Source organism: Danio rerio, chromosome 10, assembly GCF_052040795.2.
Source record: "Danio rerio strain M-AB ecotype USA chromosome 10, GRCz13ab, whole genome shotgun sequence".
In the NCBI taxonomy this organism is placed as follows: Eukaryota; Metazoa; Chordata; class Actinopteri; order Cypriniformes; family Danionidae; genus Danio; species Danio rerio.
This window is the reverse complement of record NC_141030.1, coordinates 39,200,983-39,227,355: the sequence shown is the minus strand read 5'-3', so window position 1 is coordinate 39,227,355 and position 26,373 is coordinate 39,200,983. Positions and strand designations below refer to the sequence as shown.

At 36.4% G+C, this 26,373-nt stretch overlaps 2 protein-coding genes and 1 long non-coding RNA gene across 17 annotated transcripts in view; 2 read left to right on the top strand and 1 right to left on the bottom strand.

Annotated features, from left to right (window-relative positions):
- Positions 1 to 25,200, top strand: part of LOC141376431 (uncharacterized) — a 36,181-nt gene extending 10,981 nt beyond the window's left edge. Inside the window, exons 3-4 of the long non-coding RNA XR_015501364.1 lie at positions 2,685 to 3,997; positions 25,063 to 25,200. This is a non-coding gene — a long non-coding RNA (uncharacterized LOC141376431). The remainder of the gene's footprint in view (positions 1 to 2,684; positions 3,998 to 25,062) is intronic.
- LOC147835127 (uncharacterized) lies at positions 7,349 to 11,268 on the top strand. The gene has a single exon (XM_087271101.1). It carries the CDS (start codon positions 7,560 to 7,562, stop codon positions 10,005 to 10,007), a length of 2,448 nt encoding a protein of 815 aa, XP_087127227.1. The 5' UTR covers positions 7,349 to 7,559; the 3' UTR covers positions 10,008 to 11,268.
- Positions 18,223 to 26,373, bottom strand: part of phldb2a (pleckstrin homology-like domain, family B, member 2a) — a 79,278-nt gene continuing 71,127 nt past the window's right edge. For 9 of the 15 annotated variants that reach the window (XM_087271052.1, XM_087271049.1, XM_087271048.1 and 6 more), the window contains 3 exons: positions 24,975 to 25,194; positions 24,268 to 24,353; positions 18,223 to 20,699 (listed from right to left, as the gene is read on the bottom strand). In XM_087271052.1, the coding sequence (XP_087127178.1) occupies positions 20,559 to 20,699; positions 24,268 to 24,353; positions 24,975 to 25,194 (447 nt within the window). In that variant the 3' untranslated portion in view covers positions 18,223 to 20,558. The remainder of the gene's footprint in view (positions 20,700 to 24,267; positions 24,354 to 24,974; positions 25,195 to 26,373) is intronic. The other 6 variants (XR_015501335.1, XR_015501334.1, XR_015501336.1 and 3 more) reach the window with 2 other exon arrangements.

Sequence of the window (26,373 nt, the reverse complement as noted above, 5' to 3'; positions counted from 1 at the left end):
AATTAATTTATCTGTGGAACTTTTGTTTTTGATGTCTGTTTTTTGCATAATTATAATTTACTAATGCTAAATAATAATAATAATAATAATAATTAGCATTGTTGTCAGTGTGCTCTGGTGGTGGGCTAGTATGGTCAGTTTGCTTATTTGTGAGTTTTCCTAAATGAGTTTTCCACCCTTTGCTTTGTCATGCTTTAAAACGGCAGCATTGTTGGCAGACGGGTCCTCTGGTCTCCATCTCTGCTCTTCTCTTCAGGAGGTTTCCGAAGTGAGTTCATAAGAGGACCAACAACATCACAAGAAACAAAGAGCAAATTGTCTGCTCTTTGCACTTCTGTGTGATAAGGAGATCTTGTGCTGAGCCTGATTTAGAGCTCTCGCTGTCGATAACACACATACACATGCAGTCTCAAGTCTCTTTCTGCTCTGCCACACAGATGTGGATATAACGGGTCCCTATCGTAAGCCTGTTAGTTTATAGTGAGTTGATTCATATTTAGAGCAGTCTTGAGACTCTAAAGACTGATGTGATCGAGGGGTTTGCCAGCAAAGCTATACAAACCTGGTTGATATTATCTGTATATCACTTGTTTTTACTTATGAATTACCTTCTAAAATAAACTACGGCTATAGGAAAATTTATGATACCGCTTTTATGAATTCGCTAGATCAGATTTTGCATTTGCCATTAGCAGAGATACACATGCTTCCAGTATAATGTTCATTTGTAATTTAATCTGATAAACTTTTAGCCACATATCTTCAAAGAACATTAGGTAACACTTTAGGTCACAATTCATGGTATTAACAAACCATTAACTAACACTACTAGCTTAATAAACTAATAATTAGCTGTGTATTGGTTAGTACACTCTCAGAAATAAAGGTACGCGAGCTGTCACTGGGTGGTACCTTTTCACAAAGTACAAATATGTACTTAAATGGTCAATATTAATACCTCAAGGGTACATATTAATACCTAAAAAGTACAAAAGTGTTCCTCTTAAAATCTTTAGATACAAATATACACTTTTGAGGTACTGATATTAACCCTTTAAGTACAAACGTGTACCTTTTGAAAAGTTTTATTTTTGAGAGTGTAGGGTCGAAGCTGGGTTTAGGCTTTGGGAAGGATTAGTGATGCGGAATAAGATCATACTTTATAACTTCTAATGAACAGTTCATATCTTAATAATAAACAGATAATAATGAGTAGTTATAGCTTGAATTGTGACCTAAAGTGTTATAAATATTATTATTTAGAGCTTTTTTTTCTCAGCAAATGACTATATCTCAGTATAAAGTATTTAACATTTCAGACCTAAAATGCTGTAAATAATTACAGACCTAAATAATTGCTTTAGGTGATTTTTTTCTAAAAAAATATGTACATAATAATGCATATTTATTCAGAAAACATACTTTAATATACATTTCTGAAGAGTGCCAAATACATCTCAGGAGCTCAGTTTTTGTTTTTGCAAATTCACCAGAGGCCGCTGTGTATGATTTTTGAGATCTCAAATATCTCTCTCAAGTGCCATTTTCGCCTGCTCTTCTCGTGTAAATCCACCAGAGGCTGCTGTTGACTGACTGACTGACTGACTGATCGACTGGCCCACCCTACTCCTTCCCTAAACCTAACCAATAGTGTTTTCAAAAGCACTGATTGACCCATCTGCCCACTTCTCTAAACCCAATCAACAGTTTTGAAAAGCAAATTATTTTTTCAACATTTTTAGATTTTACCACATTCTCACTCTGTTATTTACTTGTTTATTTTATTTTTTGGCTTCTGTTTTTGCCTTACCCGCTTTCTGAAACCGTTCCCTTCATCTTGGTCAACTCCTCTCTGCATCTCAAGTCCGCCAATGTACATGGCGAGCTACTAATCAAACTGGTAAAACTGTTTTTTTTTTTTTGTTTGTCAACAGAACAAACCATCATTATACAATAACTTGCATAGTTACCCTAATTAAGTCCTTAAATGTCACTTTAAGCTGTATAAAAGTGTCTTGAAAAATATCTAGTCAAATATTATTCACTGTCATCATGGCAAAGATAAAAATAAATCAGTTATGAGATAAGTTATTAAAACCATTATGTTTAGAAATGTGTTGAAAAAATCTCTCCAATAAACAAAAACTGGGGGAAAAAATAAACAGGGGGCTAAAAGGGGGGGGGGGCAAATAATTCTGACTTTAACTGTATAATCTGTTGCACTTAAATGCAATATTAGAGGTAATACTTTACAAATAATGCAAGTTATGCAGTAATATTAGTAATGAGTAAATGTAATGCGAGTTATACTTTTGGTTGAATTCATTAGCTTTTAAAAAAGAATTTGCTGAAATAAAATAATACTCATGTTGAATCACGCACTCAATGAAAGAATTTGAACAGACAGAAACCAAGATGACTCTGCTTACATTTCTGTGATGGAAGTATGCTCATTACATTGAATGCATCAAAAAAGAAAAAGGTAATTAGTCTTAATGGACAGTGATTTTACTTCAATAATAATAATAACACAAAGTACAAAAGTAGCAAACACAATGCTTTAAACTCTCATTAATCTGTATATACGGCATCTACAGTATAGCTCTGGGGTCAGGAAGTTCTTAGAAGATAACATTATCCTAAATTATTATTTTTCATGTGTGTGTGTGTGTGTTTTTTTTAAGATAAATGAGGGTTATACAGTGCCTCTATTTAAAGAAAAGAAGAAAAAAGAACCTGCAAGTTCTGAAAGAGATCAATCATCAGCCAGGTAAGAAAAAGTAAGGCAAAAGTAAAAAAAAAAAAAAAAAAAGTAATGCAATATTTTTGCAATAAAAAGTAATTAAGCCACGCAACTATTTACTTTTTTGGGGAGTAACTCAATATTGTAATGCAATACTTTCTAAAGTAACTTTTCCCAACACATGATGAAAATGTGATAAATAAGGCACTTAGCAGAAGGAAATGAATAAATGATGAAAATGATAAAATATCTTTATGGATTTTAGCAGCTCTTCTAATAAGACCAAGAAAAAACTGGCTCTGAAGCAAATTGACAACTGTTTTAAGAAGAGTATTCAATGAAGTGACACATGTGTGGGTGGTGGATCCCTTCCATTATTAGTTCTCGCCTATCGCTCTTTTTCTTTCATAACTATGTGTGTGTTTGTGTCTCGGCACAGAGTAATGTGTTGTTCTGTCTGGCGAGTCGCCCCTGTTTAGCGAGCCCCAGTCAAAGCAGCACTTAAGGGATGAATGAATTCATTGTTTCGTTGCGATGGGGTGAAGGAAGAAGGATAGAGGCCTGTTTTAAAAGAGAGAATACAGAGAAAATATTGACAGAAAAGGAGATGCATGCATTGATGGGTGTAGATGGTGTCAGGCACCTACTTCTTTTAAGGGGAAACCAGCGTCAATCCTGGCTCACTTGGTGACCTGGACTAAAAAATACAGTTTTTTTTTCTCCAAGACTATTTTGAGGCATGAGCTTCTGTATCATCATTCTGTATCACAGAGCTGATCCTTCATATACACATACCACAGAACCCTCACTGCTCAATCCAGGCTCATTCTGAAAACGTACCTCTATATACAATTCTGAACAGTGACAAATACATCCCAGGAGTTTTGCAGTTTTTGTATTCACGAATCCACCAGAGGCCGTTGTGTATACGCTTTTTTCAGCCTTCTCTTCTCGCATAAAACCACCAGAGGCCGCTGTCGACTGACTGTCACCTGACTGACTGACTGACCCACCCAGCCACTTCCCTAAACCCAACCAATAGTTTTGAAAAGCAATCCAAAAAATAAAAAAAGAAGAGCCCTCGCCTAATTTTTACCACATTTACAAACTTTACCACATTCTCACCCTGTTATTTACTTGTTTATTTAATTTTTTGGCTTCTGTTTTTGTCTTTCTGGAATCATTCTTCGCTGGACTCGAGCACCATCGCCATGGTCAACACCTCTTTACATCCCAAGTCCGCCAACGTACATGGTGAGCTAACTGGACAAATGGGTAACAGTGGAAAAGCCATCCATATGCATAAAATGGTTATAAAATGTGATATACAAGGGCTGTTCAAGAGAAATATGCTTTAGTTTTAGCTTAAAAGTGAAAATAGAGACGCTGTTGCCAGAGCAGCTTCTGTTAACATGATTTAAAGAGGAGCGAAAGTGGGCAACTCTGCTTCAACTCTGTTTAATTACAATGAAACTGCTCTGAATGAACAGAGTTAGGAGTTTTTGGCCTAAATTTAATGCAAGCAACTAAACTTATGGGGTAATTCCTTTTTTTTTTACATGAAAGTATTGCACTGGGGTGCGTTTCCAAAAACCATAGTTAACCAACTAAGGTCACATGTTCCGTTGTTACAAACATAGTTGACTTGGCATTTCCCAATCTATAGTTCCAACGAACATTCGCAAACTGCGTTGCAAACTTGTATGTTTGCAATTACACCTTTGGAGCTGTAGTTAGAAACATAGTTCCTGGCTGTGTTCTATTCAGTTTTTCCCCCTATCCCCTGCTCATTTAGAACATTATAACATTTAAACATGGAATAATTTTTTAAAAAGCATTAAAGTCATCTCTCTTGCGTGTAATTTGCTTCTAGTTCAGTTTTAGCGATCTTCATGTTTACAATTGTGCTCCCTTCGCAGTGCACTTTGAAAACATTGATGTCATTTTGAACACAGCCATGACGAAAGCTATAGGTGACCTATTATTTAAAAACGAAATTTATTTTACATCTCCAAAGCTTGTGAAAACAATAAACATAGCATACGTTAATGCTTTTAATTTATAGTAGGTTATTTATTAAGTATCTGCACTGTATAAGACATGGGCCCGTGGGTTAGAACATTTCTGCAGTGGTTTAAATGTGTCAAATTATAAAAGTAAACTTTTCTAAAATAAAAAATAAACAACATCCTACTTAATAATAATAATAATATTAATAATAATAATAATAATCATCATCATCATCATCTTCATCAATATTATTATTAAAGTATGATTTTTTTCATTTCCTAATAAATAATACATTTCATGTCTTAATAAATAGCCTCATTATTTATTTATTTCTATGATTTATATATGAGATTAGAATAGGTGTTAGCTTTTGTAAGTAATTTTATGTTTTAGAATAGAATATTCATGTTCTCAATCATATTTGTAAAGGAAACACAGACACTATATATGCCATTTACATATAATTCAATTAATATGGTAAGCCAGTGCATGTTCTTACCAAAACTAATATTGGATTTTTTTTTATGTGTGTGTGCGTAAAACAATATAATTTGTACAAACAAATTATGGGGTTCTTCTATAAAGAAGTTGTTACTCCACCCTGTTTGGAGCATCATTATGGGCACTTTACAGTCAAACTAACGTGGTTCGAATGATGGATCTGTGACAGAAGCTTCGGGTTTTGGGGAACACTTGTCACTTATGTTCTTTTCCTAAATGATGCATCGTACTATGATAGTTCAGTCGAGAGTTACATTGTTGTTTGGGAAATGCACCCCTGTATAGCAAACTAGAGAGTGATGCTGAGTTCAGACCACATGAGTTTTAAAGTAGTCGCGTCACAGATGTTTTCACACTGCATGAGTATCTGGGGTTGCAGTCTGTCAGTGCTGTGTTTTCACTGTAGGATGGATCGGCGTCAACAGGTTTCACACTGCATGACTTTACAATAGAAAGAATCGCTGACAACTTTGTTTCAGTCCGCAAACTACATCTCACAACCAAACACATGTGAAAAGTTAAACGGAAACATCGTGAGGTCACATATCATATCTTTTTTTATTAACTACATAATGAGAAAGAAGCCTTTAGTGGGGTTGAAAATTCACTTATTTTGCTGGGTTTTGAAGGGAATTAGCAATTTCTCTCCAAGTTTTTTCTTTTTCAACCCAGTTGTGATATTACTAAGATAACACATCTAACAGACACGAGTGAACACAAATTTCCATTAGTTTTTCCTCCATTTCTTGTGTCCAAATAGACCGAAAAGAACCCCTTTTAACTTCTGCGCCAACCTACCGTTGGCATGTAGGTACTCATACTAGTGGATGCTGCTCTCTGATTGGCTGTAGGTAACTGCTGATGTTATTTTCAATCAGAACACATTTCACACGGCAGGATTTGTGAAATGCCAACAACTCCAGATATTTAGCATGCCGAATATCTCATGGGCGTCAGCGACTCATCTGCGATTCTCTCAGATCGCGTCTTTGATGTGTGACTGTTACTCACGTGAACGAGCATCGAATTGCCTGTGAGTTCAGGAATTTGTATGCGATTTTTCAATCTGTCGATGAGTCAAAATTGGTGCTAAAATCAAGCAGCCTGAACCCAAGAATAGTCCAAAAGTAGAGTGGATGTGCATTAGAAGCGAGATGGGTGTGGTGTGTAATCTCTCAAGTAAATGGAAACAGAGAAAGAGTTACTGTGGGAGATCATGAAACAGCAAAGGCACTGATGCAGAGATGAAGATGTGTGTGCGATTAGTTTCATGATGATAGGAGCACTCCTAATGTCTGAAAATGACTGAAATCCTCAAGTCAACAAATCCCCAGAGGAATGCATGTGACAATGGAGCAAAAGGAGGGGCGATAAACACATAATGTAAAGCATGTACTAATGTCCTTTGGGAATCGTGTGTGTGTGTGTGTGTGTGGGAGAGAGAGATTGTGGGTGGTTGAGTGGGAGGGGCAGAAGGAGAGAAGGAAGGTTGTTGGAGAAAGACAACAAGGGATTGAGAAAGTGGGATAAATAATGGGGAAACTGTTTAAGCTTTGACAGCAGTCACAGATGAATTCATTAGAAAATTTCAACACCCTTTCAATATGTCCTCCCTCTGATGTAGGTAAATTCAATACACAGGCGTGGAGTGGTAACATATTTCGATCAGATTGATATTTTGAGCAGCTTGTTTTGTAAATCTATCACAGCAGGGATGCAGTGCACAAAGCCAGTTGCTCCCAATGTTGTGCTTTGTCCCATATGCAGCATTGATGCTGATAGAAAGAGAACAGTCACAAATAGGAAGGGTAAATCTGGATGACTAACCGGGATGGGAGAGATGGGAACACTTATTTGGATGAAAAGAGGGAGTGGACTAGGAGAAAGCGAAAGAGAGAAAGAAGGAAAGAGGGTAGGATGATGACAGCCCCTGGCTCCGCTCCATTGCTGACGAAAGCTGCTAAGACCCTCAGTTGCCATGGCGACCGGCTGGAGCAGCCAGAGGAGAGGAGCAGAGAGAGAGGGAGAGGGAGGGCGGAGGCTTGGGAGGGAGGAACAGAAGCAGAGAGAGAAAGAGGGAGCGCTTAAAAAAAGAGCAATAGACAGAGGGAGGGAACGAGAGTGGAAACGGAGATAGATGCACATTTCTAGCACAGAAAAATAAAAGGGAAGAGGTAATTTATTTATTTATTCTGATTAGAGTCGTGTTTCATTCATCTGAGCGCGCGGTTTTAGATAGAGAAGGTGTAAGAGTAGACAGAGACGTCGAGACCAAGGTGAAGATACGCTGCAGTGGAGCTGGAATATGGATGCACAGTCGGAGAGCTGTGAACCACCGCCATGTGACCCTCAGCCTCCAGGTAAAATCAGAAAAGCCTTAAAACTGTTCAGCAAGAGGAAGCCTGGAAGCAGCGTCGCTAGCATCTTCTCCATGCGAGGGAAAGGAGATGGAGGCCCTAAATCACCACCGTCAAGGAGCAAAACCCAGGATGGATTAAATGAGCCGACGGCCCCTGAAGCAGTGGCAGAGCAGGTGGATCTTGACCAGGAGGACGAGAGTCAACAGGAGGATGCTCCAATGGAGGAGTTCATCAGCGGGGACATGAATTCACAAACAACCCCCACGAGGCAGTCCATCTCCTCCCTTACCTCTGCTAAGTCTCTGAGTTTCCTTAATATGCTACGCAAAGGCCGGAGGGGAATGACAGGAGAACGGCAGGCTCAGACTGAGTCTCAGAGGCCCGGGCGGCAACGGAAGGGTCTGAAGGGATTATTTGGAACCGTACGCTGGCGTGGAAAGGAGAAAGAGGATGAAGAGGAGGTTCAACCAGGACCTCCCCTTCTTGCTTCCCGTTCCAACAGTGTTGAGATTATAAAAGAGAGTCTCACATTGACACCAGGGCCTCCGCCTCGCTCTGTAGAGGAGACAGAGGAGAAACATCAGCTCTCTACACCACAAGAGGGCCCAACATCATCTGAGGACTCTGCAAAGGTGAGCGGGACAACCAAAGCCCCAACAAATGAACGCTTGAGCACACTGCTTGGAGATATCTCATCAATTTTGAGCTTCGATTCACTGACACCATGTGGAGATATTGTAGCAGATGTTGAGGCAGAATGGGCCAAAGCTAGCACTCGAATGGAGGGAGCACCTAGCACACTAAAAGTGGATAGTTCTGAGAAGACGTCATCTTCTGCAACTTCTACCAGATCAAAACCTAGCCCTTCTCCAACATCTACTCTCAGCCCCACAATCTCCTCCAAACCTTCTCCTACTTCAGCAGCCAAACCCACCCCTTCACCTTCCACAACCAAACCTATCCCTAGCCCTTTGACAAAACCTGCAGGTACCTCAGCCTCCTCTTCGGTGACCCAGATGTCACCGTCTATGCCTACTGGCCCTATTCTCTCAACCCCAACATCCAGCCCTCTCTCCAAACCCACACCTGTGCCATCAACTATGCCCATAACCAAACCTACCCCAACCCTTCAAGCTACAACAACTCCTCAGATTATTAAACCTACCCCAACCCCTGCATCTGCCTCCATTTCACAGCCTTTACCAAGCCCCAAATCCAAACCTATAACTTGCCCAGCTCAACCAGCCCCATCTCCTAAATCTAGCCCTGAAATTAAACCCGCCACAATATCTAGTGACATAACTGCCCCCAAAGCTGAACCTACACCCATTTCTACATCCATCTTCATACCTACATCTGAAACCTCCCCACCACCAATCATTCCTACCCCTGAAACTGCTGCTGTTACCAAAACTGAACCTACCCAGACCCCTGCGGCTAAACCTACCCAAGCCCCAACCCCTGCATCAAAATCAACTCCAAGCATTACCCATGAATCCAAACAAGCTACCTCTGCAACCAAATACACCCCTTTTCCACCACCATTTGGAAAACCAGCACCAGCCCCAGCACCAACACCAAGACCAAAATATGTGACGACATTTGGATTATCGACAAGCCGTAACACTGCTCCTATAGCCAAGGCTGAGACAAAACAACCAACAGTGCAGACTCCAAAATCTTGCACCCAAACTAGCACAACATCTGTAAGGAAAGTCTCCATTTCTGAATCAACGGTTCCTGTTGCTAAACCTCCATCCACTCTTGCCTCATCACAATCTGTAACCATGTCTGCACTTAGTACCATGAAATCACCCACAGGTGCCTCCGCACCACACATTCCTGTCTTGAAGTCGCCTTCGGGTACTACCCCATCCTTCATTTCTTCGAAAAGAGAAGATGACGGCAGCATGGATTTGAGGGAGGCAGTGAAAAGGGGTCCTGCAGTGAAGCCCACAACTCTGAGTAGGATCCCTGTTAGCGGTGGAGGCAGACCTAAAGTGCATCATCGAGATTCCCAGCCCAATGGAGATGAGGACCACTCGAATCTACCAACACCAGTGCATGAAGAGGACAGCCCATTTACTCTCTCACGTGAAAGCAGCAGCAAAGAGGCCCTCAGCGATGTCTCCACAGAATCAGGGGCTGTCACTCCAACTCTCTCCCACAGCCAAGAGGATATTATGGATGGCAAACTTGGTCCAGCACGTTCTGGTGCCACAAGCTCATCCCGGGAGTCTAAGATCCCAGTCAAACACGGATCTACTGCAACCTACCATTCTGTGCAGGGGAGGGGAGAAGCACGTTCCAAGATACCTGTCTCCAAAATGCCCGTTCGTAAGACCAGCAATAAGCCTGCACCAGCAGCTACAGCTGCCGTCCCCCGAAAATAACTGATACTCAAATTCTATGACAAAACCTTGACACATTCCACTGGCGGCTTTCTTCAAGATCTACTTTTTAATATCCAATCAGGCATCACTGTGCCTGGTTTGAGCCTTTTTGCAGGAACAACTGGATTGTTTTTATTATTTAAACCAACTTACACACTGGGTGTCAATCACACCAGTGTTTTTTTTCTGTCTTCATATCACTCTTGAACAATCTGACGCTGTGGATTCAATTCTGTGTGCCCAGGCGCACACACACACACACACACACAAAGACCCTGTCTAAATGATCCCCATGGCAACCAAACATGGAAATTTAATGGCAGGCACTAAAGCACAAGAGCCCTCACCTGGAATCCTGAGCCATGTAGACCTTCTCTGAAGATACAAGCAATGTATCCGTCCATTATCTCCGGCACTGTAGTGCTTTATAATGGTCTTTTGTGGTAATTAAAAGCCTCAGAGAAGAAGCAAGCAATCCATCATCGAGTCTTCTGGTTTTCACCCAGGTCTAAAAACACCACAGGGGCCAAGTATCATCACAAGGTGCTTTTTTCTTATCTTCCCAGCCTGCCACACAGAAAAAAAAAAGGTTTTGTTACAGAGCAATGGAGGAATCTTTGTAGCCTTGGCCTTCTTTTTGTAGATTCTTTTTTTTTGTCCGTTTTCCAACGTTTTTTTTCCTTTTCAAGTGAACTTTGTGGATCAATGTTAGTCTTCTTGGAGCTCCCACGTGTTGTATGCAAACAAACAGAATATCTTACCTGTACAGTTCATGCCAAGACAGGATATTCACAGTCTCTTCTGAATGTATGTAGCAGAACGCATGCCCTACTTTTTCAACCAGACAAGCCATCTCACTCCTCTCCCGATGTCCTTCTTTTTTTGTTTGCTGTTTTTGTAAACACTGTGTTAAGTCACACAGTGCCTGTCAGCTGTAACAAATGTGTGTGTAACATGTCATCGAAAGAAAAACCATGAGGCATATGGATCTAACTCTGTGGATTTTTCTTTCCGCCTGCACTTGAACGTTGTGTGAGACTGCATTAAAGGACAGTAGAGGTGATGTTTCGCAGGCAGTTGGTGTTATAGGTAAGCTAAGACTTTTATGGATGAGTTTTGGACGGATAGATCCTTTGAGTTGCCATCACATGCACATATTTAATAGAGGACTATTTTTGTGTGTATGAGTGCGTGTATGACTGGGTGTGATTATCTTAATGTCACATGTTTCCTATTTAATAAAATGTGATTATACCTAGAACGCTTTCAATGTCATGCAGGATGCTTTATGATATGGATTGTATCAGACAGAATTAGGTTGTGAGGGACTGACGATGCAGTATATCGTCGCATTACGTAACTGTGTTACTCCTCAGTTCGAGGACAGACAGTAGAACTATAAAGACAGAGCCCCCCACCACTGCCAACCATCCCCACCCCCCAGCTTCCTCTGCAGTGCCATGCTGTTGGGCTGAAAAACCCACTGACCTGAATTGTAAACCTCATGAATGTCAGCATTACCGGGTCAGTGAGCTGTAGATGCTAACATGCTATAGAATTCCCACCATGCAGCTGCTGCATGCGACTTATACATCTCTCTGTAAGAGAAATTAGGTTTTTTTTTTAATGCAGGAGGATCAGCAGCAGCCTTCTTAACAGGAAAATGAATGGAGGCTAAAATGGGGTAACAGAGAGAGTATGAGAACGAGACAGAGAGCCACTGTGGTACAGAGAGAGAAGAAGAATGGGGAGGGTGGGAAAAAAAGGAAGCCTTTTCGGATCTATCACAGCTGTGTTTTCTTTTTTCAGTCCGTCGTGACATAGCAAGATATGCTAAAAGCATTGTTCAAGGATTTGATCGCCATTTTGAACATATGCTGTTGTAAATAAGCAAACAGCATCTGATATTTGCTGTGTTTATCTCCATCACGGGGTGAACAGAGCTGGGGGTTGCAGATTTCCCATAAGAAAAAAAGAAAACAAAAGATGGATATTTACTGATGAATCTCCTTGCAAAGACACAGCACAAACAAGGCTCTTTTGTTCAAATCAGAGCCCAGGGCAGTAGCGCTGTTTAACTGGAAAAACACGAGGACTTCACCACTTCACGGGGTGATTAGCCGGAGAGCAGTCTAATGTTAATGGAAACCGTCCCTTGTGTCTGGATGTGCAACCCCTTTGGGGAATGAAGAAGATGAAAGGCGTGTGTCTGTTTTTCTAAACACTGCAAAACCTAACCGTGAATGTGTATAGCTTTGAAAATGATCGAAAAACCTCAATTACAAAAATTAAAGTGAGTCACGGCGAAGCAAAAAATGCCAAGTGTAGCCTGCAGTCTGATCTAGGGCAGCAAAAAAAAAAAATGAACACAATTGAGGAGCGCAAGGAGATGTGCACAAGATAAATCCTGCATGAGGGTCCTATTTTGAGCCCTGGTTACATGGCATGGAATTGTTTAAGGGTACTGTAGCTTACATTGTAGAGCATGGCACTAACACCGCTATGGTTGTCAAATCAAATGTCCTTGTTTTAAGAGTCACAACATTCTCAAGTGGCTCCTTTCTTGAGAAATTATGAAACACCTTCAGTCCACTGACATACCAGAATGGAGATCTGTGGGTTAAATTCCCAGGGAAAATGATATGTATATCTTCAATGCAGTGTACATCACTTTAGATAAAAGCATCTGCCCAGTGCATTAATGTATATTAACAATGTACTTCAGTACCACCATGGTTGAGGGTTCGATTCTAAGATAAAGCAAGTACTGATGAAAATTGTGCCTTCAATTAAATGCAAGTTGCTTTGGATAAAAATATCAGCCAAATGCTTAAACAAAAATGTAAAATAACAATGAAAAATTAAACAAAAAGCTCTTTGTTCACACAGATCTGCAAAAGTGGCTAAAAGTGCTGTACACTGCAAAAAAGGATATGATTTTATCAAAATTTAACTTTTTCAGGTTTCAACTAAAAAAAATAGTTAATCAAAGTTTAACGTATAGGAACAGTACATTTAGGCTTATTTTACAACTCCTTTAGACAGTTGAGTTATATCATTTTTGAAACCATTCAGCTGATCTCCGTGTCTGGGAAGACCAATAGAAAACGAAAAAGTACTTTTTTCTAGGTTGAGATGGCTTAAAACTACACTCTGGTGTAATAATCCTGGCATAATAGTTCTGTCAATCCTAGTACACACTGCATTTACAGAAAAAAAAATCAAGCTTTTATCAAGAAAATGATCAAGTCTTTTTTCTGGATGAGATGCTAATGGTCTAATGCGTTTCAATGATTTATGCTAAGCTAAGCTAAACTTGCTCCGGCCAGACACAGAGATCAGCTGAATGTATATTTTTTTAAAAAATGTAAAATTCAGCCTATTTCTAAAAAAAAAAGTGGAGTGTACTTCAATACTAGCACCACCATGGTTAAGGGTTCGATTCTAAGATTAAGCAAGATCTACTGAAAATTGTACCTTCAATTAAATTAAATTTGCTTTGGATAAAAACATCAGCCAAATGTTCAAACCAAAATGTAAAATAAGAATTTAGTAAAACTGAAAGTAAAGTATAAAAAGCTCCTTGTTCCCTCATCTGCAAAAATGGCTTAAAGAGAAAAAATGATATCACAAAAACTCATGAAAACAAATTATTTTTTCTTCAAATAGTTATACAAAGTCTTAGGAAATAGGCTTATTTTACAACTACCTTAGTGTCAAACAGTTGAGTTATAGCATTTTTGAACCCATTCAGCAAATCTCTGAGTCTAGGAAGACCAATGGAAAATGAAAAGCTGCTATTTTCTAGGTTGATGTGGCTAGAAACTAAAGTGTAATAATCCTGGCATAATATTTCACTGCAACTACAGAAAAGTCAAGCTTTAAATGAGACAATTATCAAAAGTTTTTTTTTTTTCTGGATGCTAATGGTCTAATCCAATTCAATGATTTATGCTAAGTTAAGCTAAACGTGCTACTGCCAGACCCAGAGATCATCTGAATGTATAAAAAAAATTGTAAAATTCAATAGTTTACTACTAAGTGACTTTTAAAATGAGCCTATTACTAAAAATAAAGTGGAGTCAGTCCAAGCACCACCATGGTTGAGGGTTCGATTCTAAGATGAAGCAAGAACTGATGAAAATTTTACCTTCAATTAAATGCAAGTTGCTTTGGATAAAAATATCAGCCAAATGCTTAAACAAAAATGTGAAATACCAAAGTAGTAAAACTGACAGTAAATATATACCAAAAAGCTCCTTGTTCCTGGATCTGCAAAAATGTCTTAAAGTGCTGTACACTGTCAAAATATTATCACAAAAACTCATGACAACAAATGATTTAATCTAACTTTAACTTATTTTAATCAGGTTTCAACTTTAAAAAGTTATACAAACTTTACCTTATAGGATAAGTGCATTTTAGGAAATTTTACAACTCCCTTACAGTTGAGTTATACCATTTTTTTTAACCCATTCAGCCAATCTCTGGGTCTGGGAAGATGAAAAGCTGCTATTTTCTAGGTTGATATGGCTAGAAACTACACTCGTCAGTAATAATCCTGCCAAAATAGTTCCATCAATTCTAGTACACTCTGCAACTATGGAAAAATCAAGCTTTAATCAAGGAAATTATTAAAACTCTTTTTTCCCCTCAATGAGATGCTAATGGTCTAATCTGATTCAATGATTTATGCTAAGCTAAGCTAAAAATGCTACAAGCAGACCCAGAAACTACCACTAAAAGACTAGTAAATTGAGCCTATTTCTAAAAAAAAAAGTGGAGTGTACTTCAGCACTAGCACCACCATGGTTTAGAGTTTGATTCTAAGAGAAAGCAAGAACTGATGAAAACTGCTAATTTCTAGGTTGAAATGGCTTGAAACTATACTCTGTTGCAACTATTACTACATATACATACATATATATATATATATATATATATATATATATATATATATATATATATATATATATATATGTGTGTGTGTATGTATATATATATATATATATATATATATATATACTAACAATACACTGCAACTAAAGTCAAGATTTTATCAAGAAAATGATCAAAACATTTTTTTTTCTAGGCGAGATGCTAATGATCTAATATAATTCAATGATTTATGCTAAGCTAAGCTAAAAGTGCTCCCGCCAGATCCAGAGATCATCTGAATGAATTTAAAATGGTAAAATTCAACAGTTTACTACTAAGATACTTTTAAAATGAGCCTGTTTCTAAAAAAAAAAAAAACAAATGGAGTGTTCCTTTTATATTTGCGGTCAGTCTGATTGGTGTAAGTTGAGATGACTAAAAAAGTTAAGTTGATTCAACTAAAACATTGGCTGTAAAACTAAATTTTGGCTGTAAAAAAGACTTTTTACAGTGTTAACCTTCACCTTTACATATGAACAATAACGGTGTGGTTGTTAAAAACTTGCACTTTCAGTCCCATGTTCATAATTTAGCTGTTGCTATGTGAATGAATAGCTAACATGCTTAAAAGTTTTATTTTAAACTAAACTCAAACCCTTAAATCTACTGGAATGCCAGCCATGCTCTCAGGTGATCTCCCCTAAAGCAGATGGCAATGGCAATCGCATGCGCAATGATTTAATACATGGTCGTGTCACAAAGAAAGGGATTAAAAGGAGATTAAGATAATCTGCATATGCATTTAGTTTATTTACGTGCATCCAAACATGAGATTAGCACCATAATCTCTCTGTTTTGAAACATGAATCTCAGAGAAAACACAATTTCCCCTTGTGTGAGCATTGAATTGATTTGAACCATGTTGCCTGATATCTCACACACACCCTTCGGCTCGTACAATGGAGAACAAATGCGCCATTATGAGCTGGATGGATTGTCATAAACTCTCCTGATATTTTAAAAGACAACAGAATGCTTGTGTCTTATTCCCCGTCGGTGTACATAAGCACCCCCAGTGAAAAGATGTGCTCTGTTAAGAGATGTTTAGCTAATTATCCATGCGCCGCTGAGAAAAAAAAGTCGCTATGGCAACCTCACTAGGTCAGCCAATAGGGGGGCCAGGAAAAGAGGGGTGTGGTGAGGAGGCAAGGAGAAATAAAATGGACTCTCGCATTTCACACGTAACACAGTTTATCTGTCTGAAATCAACTATAATGTGTAAAATGTATGTCAAATCAGTGGTTTATGAGACAGATGGGCTGCGTTGAACGCTCTGGCTGTAAGTAATTAATTGGATCACACTTGATTACACGTTTCTGAGCGAATGAGAGGTGAGAACGTGTGAAAGGCGGGCTGGAAATGTGTTCTTGTTTCAGGGTTTGCATGTCTCATTCATCACAAACAACAATGCATAAATATAAACATTCATAGCAGTCAGCGGTTATAATTTTACACCATTATACATACAAATAAAAAGCTTTTACTCATATGTGGTTTTATTATGGTTCAACATATTAAGAGCTAAGAACATGCTTACAATAAAAATAAAGATTTTTGTTTTGTTGAAAAATAAACACTCGGTGGTTTAAAATACTGACAAAAGCTGAGTATACAAGTATTGAGATACATTTCAAATAAGTACTTTTGTAACTGGGATCTTTATCATGCTTTGCAGTGCTTGGTAATGGATTTTCAAAGCACCTCTAAAATACTGTTCAGTCTCAAAGTGCTCATAAACATTGATCTACTGGCTGGCAGATTACAGTTACTTCATTTTACAGTCTAAACTGTTAGTGAACATCTGCAAGTATTTGGCAGGAAAAAATATTTAAATGAGACTAAATGACATGCACAGGGTTTCTGCAGGTTTTACCACATGAAATGTAAGACTTTTTAAAATATTTTAAGACCATTATGAATTAAATTTTAGACTTATACTGGTCTAAATGCTAAGGATTTGTTTCCGAATACCCCAGTTGGAAAATGTTTTCAATTGCACTATCAAACAAAATTATTAAAATTTAATACATTTAATAATGGAGCAATAATAACAATAATTTTACAATTAAAAAATATAGATCAGGGGTGTGTTTCCGAAAACCATTGTTAGCTAACTAAGGTTGCAAGTATCGTTGTTACAAACATAGTTCGTTGCCTCGAGAGCTGTAGTTAGAAACATAGTTCCTGGCTGTGTTCTATTCCCAATTATCCCCCCTATGTCCTATTCTTTCAGAACATTGTGGTGTAATTACAGGTGTAATTTGCTTTCAAAGTACTTTACAGTTCAGTTTTAGCGATCTTCATGTTTACAATTGCGTTCCCTTCGCAGTGAACTTTGAAGACATTGATGTCATTTTGAACACAGCCGTGGCTCACGATGAAAGCTATAGGTGATTTATTATTTAAAAGCGGAATTTATGTTACGTCTCCAAAGCTTGTGAAAACAAAAAACATAGCAAAGGTTAATGCTTTTAGTTTATAGTAGGTTACTTATTAATTATCTGTACTGTATATGACATGGGCCTGTGGGTTAGAATATTTCTGCAGAGGTTAGCATGTGTCAAATTGTAAAAGTAAAAAATATTTAATTATAATCATCATCATCATCATCATTAAAATTATTAGTATTATTATTAAAGTAGGATTTTTTTATTTCCTTATAAATAATAAATATCAAATTTAATTTCTTAATAAATAGCGTCCTTATTTATTTATTTATATATATGATTTATATATGAGATTAGAATAAGTGTTAGCTTTTGTAAGTGATTTTATGTTTTAGAATAGAATATTCACGTACTCAATAATATTTGTAAAGGAAACCCAGACTCTATATATGCCATTTACATGTATTTCAATTAATATGGAAAGCGAGTGCATGTTTTTACCAAAAGTAATATATATTTTTTAAATACAATATAATTTGCACAAAGAAATTACTGTATGGGGTTCTTCTCTAAAAAAGTTGTTACCACCCCGTTTAGAGCATCATTATGGGCATTAGGGTTCAAACGATGGATCTGCGTCAGAGAAACTATGGGTTTTGGGAAACACTCATCACTACTTTGTTCTTTTCCCAAACAATGCATTGTAAGTTAAGTCGTTGTTTAAGAAACGCACCCCAGGACAGTATCCTCAGTAGTAAATACAGAGAACTTTTGGACAAATGTTATTGTAAGAATATTAATTACATAAATATCATTTATTGTTGTATATTATTGTAAATAAAGATAAAAACATAGGAACATTTTTAAATACAAAGTTTGATTGAGTTGGATTGTTGGCGATTGTATGGGCAGGCTGATTAGCTTTACATGAACAAGGAAAAATTAAGACCTGTTAAAAATGATTTAGGACCTACACGTCAATATTTCAGTAGATTTAAGACTTTTTAAGGCCTTAAATTTAGTTAGATTTTTGAAAACCCTGCAGACACCCTGTATGAAGGACAATTTGGTCTTTAAAGATTTTAAACTGAGACGGGATGGGGAACAATAATGCATTTACATGTGATTTCTTTTACAGATCATTTACATCCGGAATGATACTATAAGAATGAACTATAAAAAATGCATTCAAAAAAAGAACAATAAAGTCCACATCACAATTATTAAAAAAAGGCACAGAAACATTATTGCAATAACTTTCAGAGTAACTTTCTGAATTTTCAGTCAATTAGAATCCATCCTTCTTTAAAGAGATCAAGCGTTTAAACTGACAAGATGACAAAACTGTTGTTATAAAATAGTTATTCCTGCACTGTAAAAAATGGTAACACTTTATTTTGATGGTCCATTTGAGTATTAGTGGACTGTCTGCTTATTATCTGTGGATACTGCTCCTTCAACAGACATTAAACTGACTATAAGAATCTTTGCAAGTACATTTCAATTTACACTAACCCAAACTTCAACCTAACAGTATACTTATAATCGAATGAGAATTAGTTGGCATGTAGAAGCAATATAATTTATATTCAACAAACGAACCATCAAAATAAAGTGTGACCCAAAAAATTATTTGATCAATTAGTCATGACAACCTATGTTTTAGTTAAGTGTAACTTATTAAACTAAGTTAATCATGTTCCAACTTAATATTTAAGTCAGTTTAATATAATATGAGTTCAAATGTCTAACAAGGTTAATTTGATTCAGCTTAAAAATTAATTATGGTTTTTACAGTGTGCAGTCATACTTAGTGATGTGGACGGGCTTTTAAAATTGCACAATATTTTGATGGTGGAATCAATGGACTAATCAAACTTCACAAAAGAATTCATTTTTTCCTGTTTTGCTGTCAGAAAGCACATGTGCTTTCATTGTTTCCTTATAAAACAACCCTTGCATTTATTATCTACACTAACATTCATATAATTTCTGTATTTTAAGATACTGATTCCTACTTTTAAAATATAAATCAGATACACAATCATAAATTCAGACATGCATATGGATTTGTTCAAAACTAAAAATAAAATCTATATTCAATAAGCGAAACCCTCTTCTGGCCGGTTGTGGTACTACACACAACAACACACAAGTCTAATGAAAATATCATTAGCATAAGCTTATTTAAAAGGCTCATAAACCTCCTTGGATGTCCTATTATGTGACAGGTGTACATCGTTACATTCATATCATGCTGAAAAACGTATTCAGCTTGTCTTTGGTGCTAAATTCTTCCTTCTGGAATGTTCCTGAGCATCATGGAGGCACAGTTGGTCAATAGAAAATAATGTTAATAGAGTGCATTAGTGCTGCACGCTTTTTCAGCAGCGCAGATTCAGGATTTTTTTTTTCCATTCATGTTTCCCATAAGGATTTATAATAACAGTCTTTGGAGTTAAAGATCACTTTTGGGTCACTTTGCTGTGAAAATTGGTGTAATCCTCTGTACAGCATCAAAATGGGAAATGTAGTTTTTTCATGAGTTCAATGGGGGGTTTTGCTTCATGAACCTGATGTTTGTGCTCTATAAAAACCAGACTATTTATATCATGCTACTATAATATAGCTAAATATTCTCATCCTATATTGACAAATGCAAGGCACTTGGTGAAAGTGGGAAAGATATAAATTGTACAAAAAACCAAGGTCAATAACAGGACAAATGTTCAGCACTGTTGGATAAATAAACAGCGCTGAGAAATACCCTGATGGTTGCAGTATGTATGGCACACCAGAAACACTGCTGTCTTTGGTGTCTAGTTTAAGCACAACCAGTCTTTCCTTTGAGGTATATCCAGGTCAAAACTTCATTGGCACGTTTGTGAAATGCAAAGAGCAGTGAATGATCTCTCTTACATTGCTTCTTACCCCGGAAGTGAGCAAAACAGGGGCAAACAATTCAAGAGTGAGTACCTTTGTAGTCTGAAAGCTGTAAACTCAGGGCAGGACGCAGTGGGTAAAGCACCAGTTTTTCCAAACTAGGTCACGGATGACTGGAAAAACGTTCAGTCGACGATCTATCCTGATAGAAAGAGGATCATAAAAGTGTAACCTCTCTCCAGTAAGGCTGATGTGAAAAATGAGATCCTTTCAACAGGCCGAGCTGAACTGTGAAGGTCACTTTGGGCTTGTTAAATGTTTGTTAAACAAAGACGAGTCCGGCTCACAGTAGGAAGTGTGTATATCCCTCGGCTCCAGTGACGATAACGTCCATCCAGATCCTCATGGCCTCTGGGGAAGGAGCCACCATGTAATAAACACGGTCATGTGTCTTCACACTGAACGTCAGAGAGGGGTTCGGGCTCTGAGTGCAGAGAAAACAAGATTAATAGGAGATGGGAAAGCTGTCAGTTGCAACACTGCACTCTTAAAAATGAAGGTTACAAAACGGATATTTGCATCGATGCCAAGAAACAGTGGCTCTCAGCTGGTTTGGCAATGGACACATCTTTTTCTATGGTCATTTACTCTTTCACCACCAGCATTTTTGATGTTTTTTACCTAAATGTGATGACCATATAGAAAATTTTGTGTCATGAGTATATGAGCAGATTATACATCTCTGGGCCCTAATATACACCCGGCGCAATGTGGCTCAAGACGTGACGCAATTGTTATTTGCTACTTTCAGCTCGGCGCATGGGTCATTTTGAGGTGTTGCGCCACGCTGTTTAAATAGCAAATGCATTTACGCTCATATGTGCGTCCATAGGCGTTCTAGTCTTAAAAAGCAGGTGTGTTTTGGCGCGTTGCTATTTTGAGACACTGTAATAGTCTGTTCTTTAGACCAGAACAAACCCGGTCTAAGGTCCGACGCAGAGCATGTTAGTTGTGCGCCTCGCTTGCACACTGCTCAATACACACAAGATGTGGAGCAATACGCAAATATCTTTACATATGAAAAAGAATTAAAATATTAGGATATATATATATATATATATATATATATATATATATAAATGATATAATAAGGATATATATAAGATATAAATATAAAGGATTAAAATATTACAAAACATATTATTTTCTAGCCTACATAAATTTAAGAACCACTGCCTTGAATCCTTCATCTCGGGAGGCTTTTTCAGTTCATTCAATTTGCTTTTGTATAACGTTATTATTATTAGCAGTATTATTTATTGTATCCATATTAATATTTGTTTTATTACAAACAAGCTTAGATTTGTCCACCTGTCAGGTTTTAGACCATATGGGGCATAGCAAGTGTATTTGGAAATAACTCAGTATTTTGACCACACTTCGTTATTATTGTTCATTTGTTCCTTTGCTGGTAATTAGAACTGAATTTAAAAATAGTTTTGAAACAAATCTTTGCGCTTAACAAACAAAATTAATTATTTATAAGCTAATTGATGTCTGTGTGTAAAGGTTTCCCTATTTACGAGAGCAAAAGTGAAAGTAAACTTACTTTATGTCCTGTAAATAGCAAATGCGCTTATGGTGCGACGCAGCTGGCTCTTAAAGGGAATGGGAGATGAGACTCTTAATAGTTTATTCTTAAAACACACCTATAACTTATTAAGAAAATAAACTCAACCCTTTTAGACTATGCGCCATGGCGCAAAGCGGATTTTCCCGTCCTCATATTAGCACATATGGATTCTGACACACCCTGAATGCGTTTGCGCCCTGCGCTTTCCGTTTTGCGATTGGACCATCAAAATAAAGCCCTCTGTTTAAACAACAACAATACATTTGATGGTTTCGTAATGTGCTCATGTAGACAGACAGACGGACAGATATATGGATAGATAGACAGATAGACGGACAGAGACAGACAGACAGACAGACAGACAGACAGACAGACAGACAGACAGACAGACAGACAGACAGATAGATAGATAGATAGATAGATAGATAGATAGATAGATAGATAGATAGATAGATAGATAGATAGATACATGTAGATGGACAGACAGAAAGACAGACAGACAGAAAAACAGATAGATGACTTTTTTCTGGGTAAATATATTTCTAAAGGTGTTAATGACATGAAACTGTACCAGATTTTGGTAAAAATCTAACAAATGAACCAAAATTAGTTGTATGTGTAAATGTGTGTAGATTCATATTTATTTAGTTTTTAAACTAATTTCAGTAATATTGTTGACTATTATGAAAATGTTCATTTGAATTCTTGACAATACAGTTTCTAAAGTAATTTTTTCTATCCTTCAGAAATATTGCAGAAGAGATTGCTTTGTTTGCTCTAATTGGATTTGCATTGTAAACATAAAAGATAAATAAAAATTAAATGATTTTTTAAATAAAACATTTTTTATTTCATATATTAAGTTTTTAGTTACTGTCGGGTCATTCCGCTGTGGTGACCCCTAATGAATAAAGGGACTAAGCCAAAGGAAAATGAATGAATGAAGTTTTTAGCTATGATACTCCCAAAATCATTCTACATAAATCCATAGATTTTTTTTAAACAAAATTTTTAACAGGAATAACAAAAAAATGTCTGCAGATTCTGTCTGGGCCTTCACAAACTAAGTTTATAAACTAATTAATGTTGTTTTAGTTGAATTTGTGGATTACTTTGGTTGTTACCAACATCTAATGAAAAAATCAAGTCAACAAGACCTTTAGAAATATATTTTCTGAGACAATAGTGACCGATTTAATGTTTTTTTTAACTGCTGTATATGTACTTCTCAACAATATAACCACAATAAAACAAATGTAATTTGTTTTGTACTTTAATGTGCTTTAATTTAATTTAATTTAATTACCACTTTGATAATATGTTATATATTATTTTTTACATTTATGCTGTTCAACAGGAAGGACAGTTTGAAGTCAAAACAGGACAGAAAATAGCACATTATTTTTAAATTATGATTTTTTTTATTTAAAAATCTTATCTCTATAAATGGATGTTGAAAGAAAACATAATCTGTGAAACAGTGTTGGACAATCTTGTCCCAGCAGTCATTTGACAGATGCCTTGTTTTGTTTAGCTTTGAAGCACAACGCTTCATGTGCTCATCATCTCCCAAAATAGATAAACATTATGTCTGCTTAAAAAAAAGAAGAGGAAGAAGAGGCACATTTATTCATTGTATTTGGGACTGTTCACTAGTTTGGCACCAAACCCTAAATATTAAAGTAAATGGCTTAGAACATTAACACCACTGTCACCAAGGTTATGCTTACTGGGAGATAGGGATGCCAAATATTACAAAAGGCGAGTTCAAAGTGATCATGGCGGGTATTTCAGTGATAGCTAGAGTCATCTTAAAACACTGGAAAACTCCCAAAATTCCAGAGCTAAAAGAATGAGTCAATATAATGAACGTTTACTTTACAAATGACATTATAAGGACAAAGCAGGGGTCCCTGTGTGTATCCCAGTGTGGGAAGACTTTTGATCTTATGTGATGATGTATTTTAACACAATTTAAAATTACTCACCAGGTTTTCTTTATAATATTTTAGTTTTATTCCATATTAACCAAGGTACACATCCTGGCTTTACATTTAGTAGGCCTGCCAGTGATCATTTTTAATATATGTTTGTATTATTTTGTCATGTACCAGAAGAAAACAATAAAACAAAACTTTAATAAAAAAAGAAGAAGAAAAAGCAAGAGGAAGGCAGTATTTACATCTTAAACCAGCAGAGGGAAACACTGTACATTCATGCATGTAGTGTACACACTTCAGAAGGTCAAAGCCAAACTGAAGCTTACAGCATATAAACACACATCAATCACTGTATTCAGCGTTCATATTAAACATTATGCTCAAATTCATCAACCAGTATGATTTAATTCTGAATAAAACATGTAAACATGGCTAATGAGCACTAATTTATCACTAAAGTCACTACTTCGTTGGCTCACCTTGTGTGCGTTCTTCAAGTGGTCGTAATACACTTCTTCAATGGCTTGGAAATAAATAACACCCTTCATTTTGGTCTCGTGTTTATCTGGTGAAAAAAAAACAATATAACCACTTAAGTCTTCTTTTAAAGAACATACGTTTAACCTTTGCTAACTTATAATACTCATTACAGTTTGAAGTAACATAAGTGAGTTGATATGCATGAGAGCTTGAGTGTAAAATAAACTGGTAAGATATAATCTTGGCATGTTAAATCTGGTATGATTTGCAGCTCATCGATGCAGCCTTTGTCTCTTGCTGTGACTTTTGTGGAGGACACAGCTCAGTGTGGCCCTCTTGTGGTGTAAAGTTGTTCTTGTGGCAATTTGAAGTATTAATATTGACTTCTTTAATTAACAGAGAACATTTCACGGTCCAAATTTCATTTAGAGGCATTGCAAAAAGTATTACATGTAAACAAGGAACAAGAATTCAAAGGAATATTCTGGGATCAATCTAACAGGACAAGTTATAATTATCAAAAATAAATAAATATATATACAGTATATATATATATACACACACACACACACACAGTATATATATGTATATATCTATGTGTGTGTGTGTGTGTGTGTGTGTGTGTGTGTATATATGTATGTATATATGTATACTTTTTCATTGACATTGATTATTAAGCTTTACTGAATAATTACAGTGTAATTACCAGCATAATATGCCAGTGTCCGACGATTACGGTCAAAGACGAACCAGCGCTTCTTCCAGGTTTTGATTTTGCCTCCCATCTTGACCAGGAAGCCCCTGCAGGTCTTCTCAGTGATGGCCAGATGAAAGCAGGTCTCTGGATGGTGTCCGGCCGCCTCGATGTGTCCTCGCAGGTCGAATTCATCCTTCCTTACCGGCAGATACCGAGTCAGCGGACGAGACTGGACACACACAAACAGCACAGATCTAATCAACTCTCGCTTACGAATAAGACTGTATGTCTGTGTGAATACATGCATGCACATTTGTTAAGTATAATTCATTATCATTTCTATTAGAATACATTACTGCATATACTGATTTATCAGCCACATGATAAATAAGCTGATTTTTATAAGCTGATTTTTTTTTTTTGCTTTAATAAGCTGATTTGTTATAAAATAATTTTTTATCAAATGAATAGCCGTTAATCAGCTATATTATATTATGGCTATAATATTTTCTGTTACAATAAAAGTATTATTTACAATAAAATATTTGTTTACAGAAGATGCAAGAAATGCAATGTTTAAAATATTATTTACAGGATATACAAGAGTTAATTTATTTAGAAGAGATGCTGCTTATTTTCTACTTTTAATATGAAAAACATAATAATATGTAGGCTTAATAATAATATGTATATTTTTTTCCAGAAGTGCAGGTTATTTATTTTCACTTGAAAAGTGATTGTTTGTTTTAGGCAATGTGTGTATTAATTTCAGTTGATCAACAAGGATGTAAATAATCATACATAGTAGATAGTGTGTGTTTCCTTTAGCTATTTTTAAATCAAGTAATGCACCCTTCATTTAGAAATCTCTTACTTGTAATATGTGAGCATATTAACTGTACAAAACCTGTCAGTGAACTATTATGACAAAAGAAATAAATAAATAAATAAAATTATCGTTTATTAATCGCAATAAAAGTTAAAATGTTCAATTAATCTAGATCTTGATTTTAGGCCAAATTGCCTAGTTATTATTAAATATGGACAGTAAAAAAAAAAAGTTATCTCTGCCTTGAAACAAAATACATGCCTTGCCAGTGTTAAAAACAATATTTATGTATAAACAGTAAAAATTAACTGACAGTGAAAAAAAACACAACAAAATGTTAATTTTGTATTCTGTACAATGTTGCTTAAAGGACAACATTAAAAATGAAAACATCACAAATGAGAATTGTTTCATCTGAATATTTATATGTATGTATTCAAGTGTTGGTTTTGAACCTATTATAAAACTATACCACAAGTAATTTGTGTTTTTTTTTTGCAAGTATATGTGACATAGAAACAACATACTGTAGAAATAAAAATTTACAAAACTATTTTGTTACATAGACATTTAAATTTA

What these genes read in the sequence shown, in the direction of transcription:
- LOC147835127 (XM_087271101.1), top strand. Translation starts at nt 7,560, where the DNA reads ATGGATGCACAGTCGGAGAGCTGTGAACCACCGCCATGTGACCCTCAG.